The sequence below is a fragment of the Mizuhopecten yessoensis genome, unplaced genomic scaffold, assembly GCF_002113885.1.
Source record: "Mizuhopecten yessoensis strain PY_sf001 unplaced genomic scaffold, ASM211388v2 scaffold716165, whole genome shotgun sequence".
Classification (NCBI taxonomy): Eukaryota; Metazoa; Mollusca; class Bivalvia; order Pectinida; family Pectinidae; genus Mizuhopecten; species Mizuhopecten yessoensis.
The window spans coordinates 76163-97103 of record NW_018479980.1 but is presented as its reverse complement, the minus strand read 5'-3'; the positions used below and the strand labels follow the sequence as shown (position 1 = coordinate 97103).

The window sequence follows — 20941 nt, the reverse complement described above, 5'->3', positions numbered from 1 at the left end:
GTTGTGAGATCAATAAATCAACAAGACGATAACAATTTCTTGTCGCAAAGCACTTTATAGACTTCCAAAGCTGTGAATATCAATACTAAATTTCCAGCTGAGAACAGACAAATCAAGATACTAAAAATTATAATTACATATTAATGAGATCATAAAAGAAACTTAAACCATGGATCTAAATATATTCGAAAGCTCAACAAACCTTTCTTTCTTCTATTGCGTGGTCTTGCAACACCACATACGGTGAATAAACCTGTCAGACGATTCCAGAAGTGTCGACTGAGATACCAGTCGAACGGTGTCTTCCCGTCTCTAATCAACTGCTTGATATGTGTGATGTGAGCATTCAGCGAACTTGTTAAAAGATTAACAAATGCAAGCGTAGTGACTAAGGCGTATATTGCAAACATGACAAATATATCTAGTGCTGGCACATCTATGTCATTGCGGAATTTGATCATTCCGATTGTCATACGAAACAGAGTCAGTATTGCGGATATAATGCTTCTGAAACCCCTTTCCGTGGGACCATATATCAGATTAATCAAAGATGCGAAACCAACAATAAGAACTGATAGAGCTAATGTAAAATTAAAAAGCTCTCTGCGAAACGCTGTGATTGTCTTGTACGCCAAGAAGATCTGGTAATTGAATTGCAGATGTTTCAGCAGGTCCAGGATAGCAAGGAACGTTACCATACCCAAGGATAAAGAGAAATATCCATCCCATTGAAAGACATACCCAAAGGATGTGTAGAAACCTGTCAAAGATAATTGAAAGGACTTATACGTCGTATCCTAGTGAGATGTTACTTCAAAAGATATATCTTTATAGCTGAAATTAATCCAAAACGCTTCACATGAAATGACATTTGAAGAAAAGATTGATCTTTTTGGGTCTGTTGCAGCTAAAAGTTGTCAATGTGTAACAATATTAATCTTCTACTTTTTTCTACATTTATTTCAAAACACTTCGAACATGGATATTCAATAACATTGAACTGTCTTTAATGCAAGAAATTTCCAAATGTTGCGTCATTATATATCTGTTTTACGTTTTACTTCTAGTAAAGTTATAAGAAGCTATATATCCACCCACATAGATATAAACATACCAGACGTACAATTCTTGTTACAGTTATCCTCAAAGATGACCCTTATAGTATCACTTACCCATTTCCTGTCGGAGAGTGTTAAGAACGGCTATTGTGCTGGTGAATCTGAGGACAAGGCAAACAACAGTAGCCACGGAGACTCCTAGATGAACAATTTCGATGGCTTGACTCATTGTTAAAAGGGAGTGACCTTGTGTTTTTATAATCTTTGCAACCACCAACACGAACCGCACCAAGATGGTAAATGAAAACAATATCTGAAGGAACAGAATGATGTAGTCAAACGTGTGTGTGTACGGATAGAGATTGGATGAGACAACGGTTGTGTCTGTGAATATTCCACCTGTGCTTGGGAATTCGAATACGACTTGAATATGAGTAAAAATCATGTTGTTTCTGTTAACGAGGCATGCTTCAATGAAAAAGGCACGTGTTTGTTCATCAAGCCAAACATTCCTTCGCAATCTATTAACAATATCGTTGGCCTTAGTGGGCAAAACATCCAAATCAACGAGATAGCCACCGACACCATATGTTCCGAAATGTCCAGTGTAAGTGGGCGTTTCTTTGAGGTTGTGATGGTATCGATACGACGCTGTGTAGTCATTCAATGAAGCAGACATATTCGTTGTGATCCAACCTGCAGCAACATATTTGTAATTATGAATAAGTACAATTAGCAATGTCATCGAGATATTTGATCCCACTATTTATAATATGAAACTGTATAATCATTCATTAGAACTCAACTTTGTCTTTAAGACATCGTCAACAACAAATCCTACAACAAAATAATCCTTAGATTTGCATTCCCACAAAATAAAACTTTAAAGTTCGTCTAGTATATCGGGAACGTATCAAGTTCTAAAATCAATAAGGTAAACAATTACATTAATTGAATATACAATTATGTAATTATGACAAAATGGAAATCCTCAATTGCGTAATATTATATAATAGATAAAGGGGTGATAGCAAAATCACCTGTACGAAACGACAGATATTAATCCAAGAACGGCATAGCATACTTTTCAATGGCGATGGACAGTGATGAACAACCATTAACCAATCACCTAACTTGGAACTTTATTTTGATCAAGGAATAGGAGTCTAAGATTAATTATTATAAAAATCCTACCATTTATGCAAATTTGATAGAACTCAACAGTTATGATGCTGCCGTCGATGTTGCCGTGCGGTTGTAAGGGTACAAACGCGACGTCATTGCCACAATGTAAATTCACTAGACCAATTGTCTTTTAAAGAGGCATGCAATAACAGTGTCATGTGAAGACACAGTATACATTTTTGAAACATATGTTGCTGTTAGTTTTGCGTTTTTGCAGGTAAAACAATGCTGAAAAGTGCATTAATACTTGTCCTTTTTTTTGTAGAACCAACGCGAAAAAAAATATCTTCGCGAAACAGCACAGACAAAATAAGGTATATAAAGTAATATATTTTGTTATTTCCACACCTTCGGTGTAGTCATTAGTGTCTTCGGTATCCGTATCGTAGTCAGGAATACAAGCTATGCCGTGTTTCTTCATCAATGATGGAGTGGTACAAGTGCCTTCAATTTGAAAAAAAGTAATATGTGTCGTTAAAAAGATCTTCGTTTAGAAATGCTAGAATTTTGACTATGACAGCATTGAATCTGGAGAGATGTCTAGTATCATCAAGTGATTCAAACAAAGCGTCCAGTTTCATTAAGAGAGTCAAACGAAGTGTCGAGTATAAATTAGTGAGTCAAACGAAGAGTCGATTATCATTGAGGGAATCAAACAAAGTGTTGAGTATCAATAAGTGAGTCAAATGAAGTGTCGAGTATTATCTAGTGAGTCAAACGAAGCGTTGGGTATCATAAAGTTAGTCAATCGAAGCGTCGAGTGTCAATGACCAAGTCAAAACAAAAGACGAGTTCCAATGAGCAAGTCGATAAAAGCGTCAAGTAACAGAGTCAGAACAGAGGACACGTGTCAATGAGTAAATCAATTCAAGCGTTGAGACAGAACAGTGGCCATGTGTCAATAAATAACTGAATACTGTAATCTGTGTTATTGACAAAGTCCAAAATAGTGGAACTATTAATAATTGTGTCAAAAAGATCGGATGTCATTTAAGAGTCAAAATAATGAATGAGACAGAATAAGAATCGAGTGACGTATATACAAAAAGGGGTCGAATGCAAGGTAGCTTCAAAAGGGGTGGAGTGTCATTAAATCTGAATAAAGATCAAGTGCCTTTGAGTCAGAGTACAGGTCGAGAGGCGTTGGTCCTATCAAAGGTTGAATGTGGGCAAGTCAATACAAACGTTTGAGTTTCTGACGTTCGTGTTTATCTTCGTTACCTGTAGTTCATGTTTATCTTCGTTACCTGTCATTCGTGTTTATTTATATTAGTTGGCACCCGTGTGGTCTACATTTCCTGTCAACAGATTATATCTTCGTTACCTGACACCAGTGTTATCTTCGTTTTATGACCACTGTGATTATCTACGTTAGCTGACGTTCGTGTTAATCTACGTTACCTGCCATCCGTGTTTATCTAAGTTACCTGACATCCGTGTGGTCTACGTTACTTGTCATTAGTACGTATCTACTTTACCCAGACAGCCGTATTTGTTAACATTTCCTGACACGCGATTTTATTTACTTTACCTTTCACTCGTGTTTATCTACGTTACCCTACAACCGTATTTATCTACGTTACCTGTCATCTGTATTGTTTACGTTACCTCTCACCCATTTATGTTTACGTTACCCGTCACCCGTGTTTATATACATTACATTTCACCACAATTTATTTTCTGTTTGTTACTTAACATGCGTACTTATCTACGTCACGTGACACGTGTTTAAGATAAAAATGAATTTTCTCCATATTAACTTAAATTTTGTTGTTGTCATCCCTACCCGTTACTCGAATTTGGCGAAGGCGTATGGGCCCCATTTTATAGTAGTCTCCAATAAATCTCAGCTCATTCAATGATTTTATTTCACCACTGGAAAACTCCGAAGGGTACAAACGTTGCAATACTACTTTGTTCAGGTATTGCCAGACATCTTCCATTTGTTCCACCTGCAACAGAAATCATAGATAATTGCTTAGCTATTGTCACAATGTTTAAGAAAGTACAATATGTATATATGTGGGATTTTTTTGATACCACTAATTATTGTTGTGATTAAAAGTGCTTGCTTTAAACTTTATTATATTTCTTCATAAATTAATTGTATCTTTTTAACCTGTATATTGTAATTAGTATTTCAAGTTTTAACTCATTGGATAATAAAATAATCAAATTAATTTTGAGATCAAAACACAAATTGTTACAAAAAAATAAAATAGATGTAGATACAGTTAGTGTACCTCTTGTGTAGGTTTCAAAACGTTTTTCAAGTGCTTGTTTTGCCCATACACTTCGGAAACTTTCTGCTGTGTACCAATGAGCAAAACCATGCAAGCATATAAAACCCCAAATACGAATCTCCTCAGTAATCTGTTTAGTTTCCGATCCATGTGTAGCGTGTAACGACGCTTTTTCTGGGCTCTGGTTTCTGGTTCATCACACGGACAGTCTGCTACTCGTCTGTTACAGTGTCCTTTAAAACATATTTGTTTCAGAACGCTATGAATCACAAAACATTTCTATATTCAATTGATTAGTGATATGCATTAACATTTGCTCAAGTCAAAACGTTCCGGACGTTCAGACGTATTGACAAGGTACAAATCTACTATTTACGATAATAGAACAGTGTCTTTGATATCGTCGCTTAAATGATATAGAAATATTTTCCTGAGAAATGAAAATGTTGAATCGTTTTTATTATTTATACATCGCCATAAAAATGTTTTTACTTACCTTGACCGGCGAACTCTTGTTGTTTGTCTACTACAGAGGTCGGCGGGAGGTAAAAATCACTTCGATTGTTCTTCTCTGAACAGAGACAAACTAGAAGGATTGCGAGTATGATTGCCTAAAATAGTACGACGAAATATATAGCCAGAACAGTTAGCCATATGTCTGGTTTTCATTGTGTTAAACACGTATCAACTCTGATGGTGAAATGTAATCGAAATTACCTCCGTTTATAATTTATGGACTAACGTATATAAGATGATAAAAATAAAACTAACTCCGCATTTTAATCAGTAGTATCGAAAACCACAATAAAGAAGTTTCGAAAGTATATGATAAAACTAAAGTCATACAAATGGAAAAAATAATGAGATGGGACTAGGTGTGATTTTTATGATATTATCATTAAGCTCGAAAAGTGTTTTAACTAGAAACCAGATAGATGTTGCTATTTGGACACATGGTCAATCAACAACACTGAAATTTACTTAAAGAAATATACTTTGATAAATATCTGAATTTGACGGTATTTTGCTTCAAATTTTTAAATATAGTGATTTGCTTATACAAACAGATCCGTTTGAGTTTTACATCACAACATATTGATTGGTTTGTGGATCTGTGGAGGAATTGGCAAATCCAGCTTGTAACGTAGCAGGGGAAGTATAGTATATCCGGCTTAGTTATACAGACACATTTCCTACATCTCCAAAGGTACGTTTAATGAGTTTATTATCGGAATAGCCTAATAATAAATATACCCTCTTCTACATGAAAAGGGGTTACATACAATCGCATTTTCATACAAATAACATGGCGGCATTATATGTATGTACATGAACAGCCATCTATTTCATTTCCCGTTTAGTCTTTGACCGCGCTGTTCAAAACTAACCACAACGCGCCAAAAATAAAAATTAGACAATGACAACAGTAAAAATAGACAAGACATCTGATTACGGATGGCAGGTTTAAAACACATCACGTGACTCGTACACAACACTCGCTTTTATTCAAACTTACAAAGAGCGGGTTCACAGTACACGACACTGAAAGCGAATTTCCGCGTATAAATAACAAGAGGCCCATGGGTCTTAACGGTCACCTGAGTTATGTAAAAACTGATGTTATCGATGTTGCAAAATGTAAAAGAAATTATTTTGTAGCAAAAGTAACTTGAACTACATGTAATGCAAAAGCAGTGTGAAAGATCTGGGTAGTATAGGTACTATGTACAAATAGTGGTTCTGTCAGGCAGCTGAATTATGGTAAAGCACCTTAAGACACTTCCATCTATGAAAGGTATTTGATTCTACCATATCTGGATCTTGAGAATAAGATTTTTGAAAGTTTAGTCAATTTTACCCTTTTTGGCCCCGCCCGTCAGGCTGCTGGGAGCTGGGCACCATATAATTCACAAATAAACAAAAGTAAAGTTTACCCCCTCCCGAGGGGGAAACATGAGACTCAAGGATCAGGAAATTCACAATTTTGGTAAAGCACCTTAAGATCCTTCCATCTATGAAGAGTATTTGATTCTACCATATCGAGGTCTTGAGAAGAAGATTTTTGAAATTTCAGTCAATTCAACCCTTTTTGGCCCCACCCATCAGCCCCTCGGGGTCAGTCAGGGCTGATATGTGCATACAATGAAACTGCTATAAAATACTGATAATGCTAACCAAATTTTAATTAATTCCAATGGATATTAAACAAATGCTGGTCCAAATTGTGATTTCCCTATATAAACTATAGTAAAGTTTTCCCCCTCCCCAGGGGGAAACGTAGGATCCCAGGGTCATGAAATTCACAAGTTTGGTAAAGCACCCTAATACCCTTTCATCTATGAAGAGTATTTGATTCTACCATATCTGGGTCTTGAGAAGAAGATTTTAGAAATTTCAGTGAATTCAACCCTTTTTGGCCCCACCCATCAGCCCCTGGGGGTCAGTCAGGGCTGATATGTGCATACAATCAATATTCTATCTAATGCTAATAATTCTAACCCTATTGAATTAATTCCAATGGAAATTAAACAAATGTTGGTCCAAAATGTGATTTCCCTATATAAACTATAGTAAAGTTGTCCCCCTCCCCAGAAGGGAACGTGAGATCCCAGGGTCATGAAATTCACAATTTTGGTAATGCACCTTCAGCCCCTTCCGTCTATGAAGAGTATTTGATATTACCATATTTGGGTGTAGATAAGAAGGTTTAAAATTTCAGTCAATTCAACCCTTCTGGCCCCACCCACCAGCCCCTGGGGGTCAGTCAGGGCTGATATGTGCATACCATCAAACTCTATCCAATACTGATAATGCTAATCAAGTTTGGATTAATTCCAATGGAAATTAAACAAATGTTGGGTCAAAATGTGATTTCCATATATAAACTATAATAAAGTTTATCCCCTCCCCAGGGGGAAACGTGAGACCCCAGGGTCATGAAATTCACAATTTAGGTAAATCACCTTAAGTCCCTTCCATCTATGAAGAGTATTTGATTCTGACATATCTGGGTCTTGAGAAGAAGATTTTTAAATTCCAGTCAATAAACCCTTTCTGGCTCCACCCATCAGCCCCTGGGGGTCAGTCAGGGCTGATATGTGCTTACAATCAAACTTCTATCTAATGCTGATATTGCTAACAAAGTTTGAATTAATTCCAATGTAAACTAAACAAATGTTGGTCCAAAATGTGATTTCCCTATATAAGCTATAGTAACGTTTACCCCCTCCCCAAGGGGAAACGTGAGACCCAAGGTTCATGAAATTCACAATTTTGGTAAATCACCTTAAGACCCTTCAATATATGAAGAGTATTTGATTATACTCTATCTAGATCTTGAGAAGAAGATTTTTGAAATTTTAATCAATTAAAAGCCCTGGGGGCTGTGGACCATATAATTCACAATTTGAGTAGACCATTGTCCATGGAAGGTTTCTGCAAAATTTCATTGAAATTGGTTTAGGTGTTTTGGAGAAGAAGTCCAAAATGTAAATTGTTTAAGGACGCATGACGCACGACGGCCGACGCCGGACAAAAGGCAATCGCAATAGGTCACTTGAGACTTTGACTCAGGTGACCTTATACGTAAGACATTAAAAACAAGTAGTAATTAATGGTAATGGGGGACCATTACAGAGGTCCCCCAAACTGCCAAAAGAAAAGCAAAAGAAAAAAATCGCAATGCCATGTAATACACCAACAATGTATATACTAAATTTGAGCATAAAACAATTTCTAAAGAAATCTCTAAGAAGAAGAAGAAGAAAAATAAGGAGAAACGGAGTAAACACAATATGTCCCCCCACTTCGTTAGGGGGACATACTAATCAACATTACATATAACAATTTACATATATCATAAAAAATTATGACGCTATCACGTCAGTCAAAGGACAGTTCAGAGTAAATTTACATCTCTGTTATGATCTTTGAAAACGTTAATATTATTCCTAATCAGAATTTGATTGATCATTAGTCATACATACAGCAATTCATACCAAATGATTCTGGGGGGACATTTATTAGGATCAATAATGCATTTTAGAAGTTATACAATGATACAAGTACGAATATAAAGCACAATTCAAATAAAAAAACAGAAGTTGTTAAAACCCCCAAGCAACCAAGTCTTTACGACTGTAGATTAAGACACTGTAGACTTAGAGATTGTAGACTAAGTGACTTCAGTCTAAGTGACTGTTAGCTTAGAGACCGCAGACTTTATACTAAGATATTGTAGATTAAGATACTGTAGACTAAATGATTACAATCTAAGTGACTGTTAGCTTAGAGACTGCAGACTTAAAAACTGTAGACTAATATATTTTAGACTTAGATTTTGTAGACTAAGTGACTACAGTCTAAGTTACTCCAGGCTTAGATATTGCAGACTAAGATACTGTAGATTTAGAGACTGGAGACTAAGTGACTACAGTCTGAGTGACTACAGTCTAAGTGACTACAGTCTAAGTGACCGCGACTAAGATATTGTAGATTTAGAGACTGTAGACTAAGTGACTACAGTCTGAGTGACTGTAAGCTTAGACACTGTAGACTGATATATTGTAGAGTAAGAGAGTGTTGTTTGTTTAAGAATCGCGCTTGCAAATCCGAATCACATAGTCGCTGTTACTCCTTTCGTAAGTTCGTAAGAAAGTATAAGCTAAAGAAAAAAAATAGTATTCTTAAAATGAAGCGATTTGTTATAAACATTTTGTTGCAAAATCTAAATATAAATCCCCTTACCTTTGCAGGGTCGATTATGATGGCACTTTGTGTTGATCCAAGAAAAAACGAAGACATCCATTTCACAGTGAGGGAAGGTCCCCATTCCAATGAGTACAAAAGTGTAAAAAATGAACCTGAAATGATGCATAGCAACAGTAATGTGTATGCTAGGAATATTGACCACCAGGGTAGACTTCCAGAGGAACCAACAGTGTCACCGTTATTTGAGATGCTCAAAGGTTTCTCCCCAAGAACTTTTCTTTTGCTGAACACGAAGGTTATAATCAAAGATGGTACAACCGTTATGATACTGGACATCAACCCAGTGTATATTTCCTTGTACCCTAGTTCGAAGTTTCCCACGTTTAAAAAAGGAAGCGTATCGTCTGGTGTATCATAAAACATCGCTGAGGCAACCATTGAAAGGAACAGTAGTGATACTATGCTCCACAGCCTCTGTACCCTGGTAAATCTGCTGTACCTTGGACGGAATAGCAGTGAAAACCACAGATGATCATCAAATAAATTCCGTGTACTGATTTCTGAAAGGCTGCTCGCGTTGTCAGTTTTCTTTCCGGCTCGTAATGTTCGCCAGGACCGACCTGTGCCTTTTTCAAGTGACAGCCATTTGTTGCATTTCAGCTGAATCCTAAGTAGAATGAATTGATAAATGATACAAGATATACCGATGGAAATAAGAATTCCAACAAGCTCAGACTTTTGGTGTTATCTCGCCAGTCATTAACAATGAATTTGTTTTCGTAGGAAATAATCACAACAATTAATGAGAGCCTTAAAGTTTTGAACCTTGTTTATATTATTAAAAAGTTGAGTCATTTAGAAGAAGGGGACATGATACCGTTACAATTGTAACTGATGATACCAAATTTACAACAGCCAGAACATTATACTTACGCATTTCTCGTCTTTTCGTCTATTATGATAATTTTGCTCAAGTACCATGATTGCGATTTGATATTTCCTCCAAGCCAAATCTTGACGGTTTTAATATTTCCAAGGAAAATATCTGATTTCATAAAGAAATTACACGAGGTTCCGTTGCTAAAATTCTGAAATTATACGTAAAACGTCATTTTATAGTGTACAGTACTACGTCGTGATGTAAGAAAGATCACTACCGTTGTGTTTTCAGGCAAAGCAAAATCAATATCTTAATCGCAGGTTTCATTGATAAACAAAAAATAGAATTGCATAGTGCTTTGTTAGTTTCAATCCACGAAATGTTAGCTGCCTTTATCTGTGAAACAAAGGAATTCATTTTACATTTTCTTCATCACTATTTTAAAGACCTAGCATTTTTTTCATGTGTCATTTCGAATGCTTCACCTTTGAGGGCATATATTTCTAATCGTCCTACTCTTACATCTTGACAATGACTGGAAGAAGAAGGCAGTAAACAAGAATACAAGTTCAATGTTATCTTCATTTTACGAGGGGGATATTAAAATTGTTCAAGAGTAATTTGTTCAGTTTGATATGGTCATTCTTTCATCGAAAAGGAAATACCGTTGTCAAAAGTGTCCAAATGAAAAAACTGATATCTAATAACGCTCCTTTACAACGTGAAGTTGTCAAAATTAACTTTTGTCAGAGAAGAAAACTAAAAGGACTCCCCAGATATGTTTCATTTGTCATCAAACGGATCAACTATCGGAGCCATCAATGATTTGAATGACAAAAGATATTTTAAAGTTTGATAATCATCGTCCTTAGCTCAATTGAGACCAAAGACAAACTATTTTACTACATGTAATACAAAAAAGTTTACAAAAATAATACACTGAAGAATGTATAAAATCCTAATTATACAATTTTAGACATGAGGCTTTAAGGGGAACGACGGCAACGGTTTTATTATTCTTGAGCAAACAGCCGTTTTCCCAGAATCAACCACATATCTAATACCTTTCTGTTGTTTCCTGCCAATAGGCGTGCCCCGGTCTCGCCTCTGGTTCCGATAATATTGATATAAACCAATGCCTCCATTTGCCTCTTTGACCTGACTCCAGTGGATACACAGATATAATAATCGAAGGTCGAATCGGGTTTGTTATCAATCAAACGCTCATATGACCACTGTGAACAAACACATAGTATTACGTTTCAAAAAGGTGCATAATTCCAGCATTCATTCCTAGTCTTAGGAAAAGAATCATCACTTATAGATGCGACAAAATTTTAACATTATATTGACAATAACTATTAAACATATATGTACCAGAGCGTAGTCGATGCAATCCTGTTTACGCAGTAATGGTGTTGCGATGACAAGGGCGATAAGTACTGCTAGTACTGTTGCCAAGACATATGGTGTGTCATTCAGCTTTTCAGAAAAATTCAGAAAGACCGCCTGGAAATCTATCTCATCTGGTGGTATCAACTTTATGCTCGCTGAGAATGTACCGAAGAAGAATGACTTCAAAGTAATCTCGGATTTTCTCCCCCCAGCCAGCTGCAACAAGCAAAATGTCTCTCCTGTGATAATACTGCACATTACGTTTGGTTTGATTTGGTTCTTCTTTCAATATTTCCTAGTTAAGTTCGGATTATACCAAAAGCATTTGACAGTCATATAATTTTTCTTGACAGGCTCTTAGACTAAAAAAGGAACACGTGCAGATCAAACCGATTGGTAACAGGAGACAAAAGAAGGGCGGTTGTTATTTGTAGAATTTATGATATAATTTATGACTTAAAGGGATAATTTTGCAGGGAGTCTTTAGTCGCCTCTTGAGATCATGCATTGGATAACAAAACTTAATTGAGAAAATCTGTTTGAAATGTGCTATGATGAAAAGGTAAAGGATATCAAATACGTAAAATCTTCAGGCAGAATTTGTACAAACCCAAAATCCTGTATGATAACATATCACGTGTATTACACAAAGCATTCAAGAACAATTAATTAACGGTTTGTTATATACCTGAAGGCTCTTGCTTGATTTCCAACAACTCGCCTGCCCTTCTATTACTTGAGATAACACTTTGTGTATTTGCAGATATGGAACGCCTCCTTGTTTTGTATTTTCACCCGCTATAAAATAAATAAATAAAGATGAACATATGCTCGTTATATTAATTTTTTTTTTGCAATATGCTGATATCAGAACCTTTATACATATGATAGTAGTGCATTGACCAATTACTATTTTATCACACTATGTTTTCAGGGTTATTTTTATCACAATAAACCCTGAAGAACATATTGTGGTGTAATAATAAGGATCTTTTAACAATTGGCAGATATCATTATCGAAATTGTTACATTTTTTATGCACTTTACATTGCTATTGATATTCCTTATGAGGGAAAACGAAGTGTTTGCTAATGGGAAGTTATCTCCTTGATTTTTATGGCGGGTATCGTTGTTTATTTGTTTCAGAAAATCATTATTCAAACCTCAAAAACGGTAAAAACAATGGCACCATATTACCAAAGGAAATATTCACACAACGACCTTTGCAAGACTACAGGCAGAACATGACTATGCCTCCAGGGAGGGTAATTGTCCTCAACGTTATTGACGACACTTATCCTGAACAAGTGACGAGTTTAAATCGGACGAAAGGACTATATTGAAGAGTAATATTATCTTTGTTTAGCCTTTTGCTTCGGTTTAAGCATTCTAAAATTAGGTGAAACCTTACCGCCCTAAAATCGTGATAATTGTGAATATGGTGTTATGTCCTTGTTCAAAATATGTATGACGTTAGGCGATCTTCCCCGAAATTAGTCATTAAGTGGTGATGACTAAAATGTCGACCAGTTTCTGACGCAAAGGTGCCACCTACCTTGACACTGGGCTATGATAATGACTGGTGTTTGGGTTATTGGCAACTGTACAATTCCTTCTACAAATGAGAACAAGAAGTTGTATGGTCGATATTTTGTTACTGAAATCAATCCATTCGTTTGAAGATAGAAATCAAAGTCTTTATAAGTCGGTGACGTAGTTCCATATTTGCCATAGATCTCACAGGATTCCATCATCGAGATGTCAGCAGACACCAAAGCAGAAGCACTGTTGAAAAATCCTCCGGGGAAAGCTGCCATATAGTGAGTCCCATTGAATTTCATGTCTAAAGAGCTATTGGCAGTGTCGAGATTAGATGAAACAGGAAACCCCATTAAGAAGTTAACATCTGACAGGTTTCGTCCGTCATCGTCGAAAGCAACTGTTGTCATGACGGGGATATTGATGTGATCAGGTGTTTGTGAGCGGCAGAACAGATTCTCTTTGTACGATATAACCTGTAATAAATTATATGTATAAGTTAATCAAAGCTGGTTTGTTGTTTGTACAGCTTTAACGCCTTATCAACAGCTAAGGTAATCTAAGGACGTGCCTCCATGTTTGTGTGTATGCCGGAGACAGGGTATGTTGGGTGATTGCCTTCTTGTGATAGCGCGGATCTGATACCGACTTTCATAGTGCTATCTCACTAAAATGCCATGCCAAGGGCACCCAGTACAGCATATTAAACAAAGCAAAGTATTGCAAGGCAATCCATTATCCCCCACCGTAAATGATTTCTATATTTAACAAACAGTACACTTATGTCAGGATGTACCTACCGTTAGGAAAATATCCTGAAATATACTTCTTGCACTCCGCCAAAATGTCCTTGTAAACCAAATCGAGTTACTCCAGGTGAAATAGTATAGCACATATGGCCAGGATAATTTTGTTTTCAAAAGTAAAAGTCAAAGGTCAAGTCATAGGTTACAGGAACCTCCTAATTCTTGCACTCTGTACTCCGCCATCCAAAAATGTCCTTGTAAACCAAATATGGATACTTCAGGTGAAATAGTATAGGAGAGATGCACCGGACAAACTTTTTAAAAGTTAAAATCAAAGGTCAAGTCATAGGTCAGAGTTACCTATATCTTGCACTCTGCACTCCGTCATCTCAAGATGTCTTTGTATACCAAATCTGGTTTCTCCATGTGAAAGAGTACCGAAGATATGCTGCAGACAAACATTTCCAAAAGTTAAGGTCAAAGGTCAATGTACAGTGATGTCATAGTGACCTGCTTCTTGCACTCTGCACTCCGCCATCTGAAGATGTCCTTGTACACCAAATCTGGTTACTTCAGGTGAAATAGAAAGGAATACATATCCCAGACAATCTTCTCGGACGGAAGGACGGAAGGAAGGATGGACGTACGGAGTGCAAACCTAAACGCCCCCCCCCACCCCCCCCACCCCGCGAACCTGTGGGGGACTAAAAAACTTCACAAAGAATTAAAAAATGTTGGTGACAGCTTGATGGGCCTTTTTGCCAATTTGCCATTTTATCGATTAAGAGGGTATAAAGGATCGATGTGGGCTATAAAGGTATTGACGTTAAGGGTCATTCACGGCCCCTTCTGGGATATACAATTAGTTGTTATATTCGTAACCTGGAGTAAATGAAGTACACAATTATGAAATTCCAAACTCATTAGACATTTAGTTTATGAGAAACGGCATCACAAAGAGAAAAGTAAACCCGCACTTTCATTTTGTCGATGTACCTATAGGTGAAATATAAACACCAGGCAAAGCCTTAGTAACCAGTCAAAATTAGTGTATTAAATAAAAAAACAAGAATTCGTCGGCTAAAAAAGGGCACATATTGTCCTTATAGTCTGCCTGGCACGCTTGTCACCATTCTCTACAAGGACAACTTCTTATGTAACCGTCCTAAATATGTTAAATGTTTGCCATAGTCATGCTTCCACGATTAGCATTAGAAAAACAATTCTTAAAAACTTAAAAGTATAGATCAACCTTAATCATGTTAACCAATGCAGTTTTGTAGTATTCAATTTTAGAAAGCAATACATAAAAATATGTCAAATACAATTTCGAAATTAATCACTGCATGTGAAAATACGTTGTCTTTTTATTCTAATTAACACTATAAAACCGTTGCAGTATCACAAACATTTACTATGCATCCCTACGTCCTGTGTTCTTGCAAGTCCGCCGTAATAAATGATATGTATATGATATATATTTCTGCTTCAGGTTTGCATTGCACTGACAAAGAAAAATAAATTACATTAAATTCTCCATTGTTACCTACCATAATCATCAGTTTCTGACTGGCAAGGTTCTGTCTCAAGTTCTCGATGTTTTCTAGTATGACCCTGCCATATGCTGTTGTATACTTTTCTTGTAACGCTCCTCCGTCTCCTACCGTTATTGACACGGATGTCATGTTGAGTTCAAACGTTTTACTGATATTCTGTAGTTTCAGGTTAAGTTTTGACAATCTGATAAGACTATCCTGAAGTTCCAGTAACTTGGGCTAAAACAAATATATACATATATATATATTCTAGTTATTACAATATACAAAAGTGTCTCTACTGTAACAAAATGTCATGTAGGTGTCTCGTTAACGAAATAAACATTTTGTTTATTTTCCGCATGGTATGTGTAAACTATGTAGTATGATAGGGTTGTTTTGTTTTATTTATAGGGTTAAGCCTCCTACTAACAACTAAGGGCATCCAAGTACGTGCCTCCAAGTATGTTGTGTATACGCGCATTTGTGTATGTGTGCCGGAGACAGGGTATGATAGCTGTGTAACACCATAATTGTTTTATTACATCTTGATTTGATTTAAATATAATGCGACATCATCATTGACAATCAACGCTTATTGTATATTTATGCCATTATACCCGTTTAATTAAAATGCGTTACGATGAAAGTGTATTTTTACTCAAGCTTCATCAATTAATTAACACATTCAAAGAAAAAAAAGTAATGTCATTTTGTGGTTTGATCAATTTGAAACAAAAGGTCTTACTTCATTAAAGGGAACATTCAATTACTTCAATTACCAAGATATATGATGGGGTTTGAAACGGGTTTGGCAATAGATTAACGAAAATGTATGCAGGAATTAATCAGAAAACAAGAAAAGGGACATTAAAAATGTTGGCGATAAACGAGATGGCAAATAAAAACGAGGGACATTATATCGAGGTTTCAGTGTATTTAACACCAAATCAATTGACATATAATTATTTGTTTGTAAATAGTATACCATGCCTTCCTAAAACTGACAACATTTTAAGTGTGTTAAATAAGTACTGTGTACCTGGCAATTTTCGTTGCAGTTNTTTCCCCCCCCCCCCCCCCCCCCCCCCCCCTAACGAGGGCTAATTTATCATTCCAGTGGAAATTAATAAACTACATAATAAACTTAATTATCAAATGTGAAAAGGCGAAATTTTATAATTTTGAGGTGTTGACAAATAACATAATATCATAATATGTGTAGTTGTCCATCGTTGCACATATGATACATGTTTTTCGGGAAAGTATACATATACCCCGGCGCTAAACGCACTGGCGTATATCGTTGTCCACACCATAACTTCATGGCAATAGGATGATAATCCATTTGTCGATTAATATCTATTTTAATTGTATCTTAATGCCTACCGTTTGGTTATGTTGTCGACGGCCACTATTCGTTTGGAAATTGTACACGTGGTTCAAGATGGAAAGATACACTGAAAAGAGCAAATCAGGAAAAAACAAACATGTATATTTATTTTATAAACCAATGAAGCAAACATTACATCAATAAGTTTATGTACGAAAATCGAAACCACAAACTACCTTTCCACAACGCATTGTAGGTACTGGCTCCAAATCAAACTCACGATGAACACAATGCATGACGTTTTAAAGATGGGTACACAAAAATAAATATATAACCCTCAGTTAGAGAGACCAAAACACCCCACCGCTGCGTATGTGTCTCACGTGGAACACCAATTAAGGGTTTATAACACTTAGGTGCACTCAGTGACATGGATTTTTATGACGTCACACTCAGATGATGACATTATGACGTTACATTTTATTACGCGTCAAAACTTTGTTTGACTGACTGGCTATCTTGCCATAGGCAAATTACACCAACCCAAGAACATAATAACTGTTGTACAAACTTGCCGTGAAGGTGTCACATGAATCGTTCAATTTGAGGTATTCTTATACTATACCGTGCTTTTGTCTGATCTTTCCAAACATGGTCTTAGTTTGAGTATACGATATCTAGAAATGTGACACATGTCCCTTTTTACCATAAGTTTAAAACCGACACTCTTTATATTCCCATATTTACAATCAACACTTTTAATGTCCTTGTTCTACCATCAATACCAGTACTACGTCATACTATCACTAAATACTGGCTCTACATTAAAGCTACAACCAATATGTAATGTTTATTTTGTTTTGAGCATAAATGTTTGCTGAAACTTATTCCTCGGGCCTTTGAAAACGTCTGCTTTCTTCGCCAAACAAAGTGTGCAAATGACCCTTGTCTCGACTCCAAATCACTGAAAAACATTCACTAAGCCCCAATATCTATGAACACAACAAATATGTGTACAGCTTCCATTTTAACAAAAAAAAACAACATGTACTGCATCCATGAAATAATTATATAAGTTACCACCATACTTTCATATTACACGTGTTTAGCCTTTATACTTACAAGAAACCGTTGTGCTCATATCGAGGTCACCTGCTGGCAATGACTCCATCTGTTTTGTTATTTGATTTTCGACATCTACTATCCCGCTCTATGTTTAAAAATAAAGATGATATTCTTAAAGGTGGTTGGGTGGCGCAATGAATAGCGCGCGCACTTACCTTTTGCCAAAACGAACGGGGTTTGATTACCTGATCGGACGTGCAAAGGTATGGTTCATCTGTCTGATCACGTGGGTTTTCTCCAGGTACTCTGGTTTCCTCCTACTTTAAGACCCTCCCACTCTAACATCCGGGCCAACAAAAGTTATTAATATAAGATAAATTAACTTTTTTCATAATTGTTGTAAAATCAATAAACCTTATATGCATTCTATCGTTGAAATTTCCAAACGGGGAGAACGAACAGTGTATATGTATTTCATTTGTAAAACGCTACAATGATGTTTGCTAACTTTGGGGGATATCCTGACAGTATCGATTTCAAACCATTGCTTAGTAGCAATAGTAGAAAAAAAAAGTATTTTACTTTGGAATCTAGCATAATGTACTAGACAGAGTGTATTCGTAGTCTGTGCCAAATAAAGGATCTTGTAACATTTGTGTTGAAGGCATTGTGCTCATTTCTGTACAAAACCTCTTTAAAAGAGTTTTTTTTCTATCATGGCTAATACAGAGACATTGAAAATGAATGGAGCACACATATTTTAAATAATTCAAAAGTCATCCTCCTATGAAAGAACGTGAACGCATTAATAAATTCGATAAAATAGATCATGCGTAATTTCAGAATCAAATAAAATATGTTTTTTATTTTAGTTTTGGTTTGGTTAAATTTTGTTTAACGTCCATTAACAGGTCAGAATCATATGCTATTTAATATCATTGTATCAGCGAAAAAAACATGAAGTCACACACATAATTGTTTACAATATCACTTAATTTGCTCAACTATAATCCCGATTTCAAAGTCATAGATGAAATCTAAAATAGCGTATTCAAACAGTTTGTTTATTGCAGATTAGACGTACGAATTGCAATATAGTTCCGAACAATCTTGTTAAAGACATCCTTGTGGCATTTTTGTTTGTTAAATTCAAATTTTGTAATTTAATTTTGTCACGAGGATACAACACAAACTATGTTACTTAAAACAATATCGTTACAGTTTGATACCAACACAAACAAAATATCAGCCTGTCTATAATCGAACTCTGCATTTTGGAAATTTTACTGGTTAAAAACAAAGCTCTCAATAACTTCTACTGTATACAGCTATGAACTAAAAGTTGGCCCGGATGTAAGCGCGTGGTATGTTATGATGATGGAGGAACCGGAGTTCCCCGGGAAAAACCCATCTGGTCGGGCAAATTACCCCATACCTTTTCACCTCGGATCTGGATATCGAATCCTTGCCATCTTGGTGAAAGGCGCTCGAGCTTACCACAGCGCCTCTCGACCAACTATTATTACTAATGCATTATCTAAATATGAATGAAAACACAATAAAATAAACACTACACACTGTTACATGCAATATCGTATTATATATCAAGGTCAAATAGAATATTGTAAAATACTGTAAAATGTAATGTTCTCTTATGCAATTTTGCATACAAAGCTATACAACGGGATATTTTTAACCTCATATAATTTTTGCCTTTTTCATTCTTAAACATATCAGTAGGACTCTCATCGCCGTCTCAATTAGCATGCATCTCATAGTTATATTAAAAATATCTAAGATGAGATAGTAAAACAGTACAGAATGAACACAGGGTGATTTTTTGAAAGTTAAAACGGCTAATAACCCTGGTGAAAAATTGTCAGAGTTTTACCTTACACTCTTTCAAAACAGAATATAAAGTCTTACGAGATCTGTAAACACGTGGTCGGGGTTCTCCGAAACGTAATGAAGTAGTTGTTTGCAGAACGTTGTCAGGTTACTCATATTAGTTGGCTCCATATGCTTAATATCGTAAGAAAGGTTCTGCAATGCGGCTCCTAAAACTAAATGGCATGTGAAATATCACAGTTTCGGTACAATGACTTCAAATGTCTGCACTAGAAAACAGTAACTTCTCAAATAATAGGATGATTGATACCATTACTGTTTTCAAAATGGTGAAAGACAATATTAATAGTTAATCATGTTAGTGGGAAGAACAACAACAAGAGTAAAGTCACTAAAGACATAAACACACTGTATGAAAACTATGTATATCAATCTCCTAGTAAAGCAAAAGGAGATGTTTCATCTCTTCACACAATAACGAAAATCTGAGGATGTCCGTATCGCCCAAGACACCTCCGATTCTTCTTTCAAAAGCAACTATTGTGGACTTCAACAAGGATTTTTTATCTCTTAAAGGTTGTCCAGCCTCGTTTAGGACCTTGAATTTGTCTTTATGATCGGCATAACTGTGGATTTCCAGTTGATCGGAATGTTATGATAGGTTAAACGAATAGCACACACATGTGGTTGCACCATTAACACTTTTAATGGATTCAGTATCAAAAAGATGAATTTGATTGCGCCATACAACTGGTTCGTCCTCCAGGGACGCATCAGTGATGTAAGGGGCCAAAAGACTAAAGATTTGTCTCACAACTGTTAATGTAAAAAAGGTAGTGCGCAAAAATCTTAATAATGTGAATTTCAAAAATTAAAGGCGTTTTGGAAAATTTTAGTAAATTTTCAAATTCACGATGAGTCAAGTGTGTATTTTAGACACCGTATCACTTCTGAATGTTACAATGATGTACCGTCTTGTTGCGGTTGAGAACACATTGTCTACGACAATGGCATGCATATATTTGCGGTAACAAAGGTCTGATGGAACCCTTGAGGTGGTCGATACTGGTAAGGCATACTATTTAACTCATTACATCTGAAATCTAATAGGGACAGGAATTAAGGCATTCTACCTAAACCTGACAGATAACAGGGACTGGACCTTAGGCATACACCCAACTCCCTACACATTAAAGTTCACAATGACAGGACCTTAGACATACTACCTAACTCACTACACCTTAAAGTCCACAATGACAGGACCTTGGGCATACTACCTAACTCACTACAACTTAAAGTTCACAATGACAGGACCTTAGGCGTACTATATAACTCACGAAACCTGACGGCTAACAGGGACTGGACCTTGGGCATACTACCTAGCTATCTAGACCTGACAGCTTA

At 36.1% G+C, this 20941-nt stretch overlaps 2 protein-coding genes across 2 annotated transcripts in view; both read right to left on the bottom strand.

The window, feature by feature from the left end:
- Positions 1–20941, bottom strand: part of LOC110441914 — a gene marked incomplete at its 3' end in the record, with an annotated part of 187799 nt that overhangs the window by 136813 nt on the left and 30045 nt on the right. The gene's annotated exons all lie outside the window — the stretch shown is intronic.
- Positions 113–19791, bottom strand: LOC110441912 (polycystic kidney disease protein 1-like 2). Its single transcript, XM_021485216.1, has 17 exons — positions 19616–19791; positions 17747–17834; positions 16681–16751; positions 15307–15531; positions 13027–13486; positions 12160–12269; positions 11454–11687; positions 11141–11311; positions 10130–10284; positions 9233–9863; positions 4983–5097; positions 4487–4719; positions 4030–4195; positions 2592–2687; positions 1173–1754; positions 203–760; positions 113–120 (listed from the first exon to the last, which is right to left on the bottom strand). The coding sequence occupies exons 1-17, from the start codon at positions 19706–19708 to the stop codon at positions 113–115; spliced, it is 3996 nt and encodes a 1331-aa protein (XP_021340891.1). The 5' UTR covers positions 19709–19791.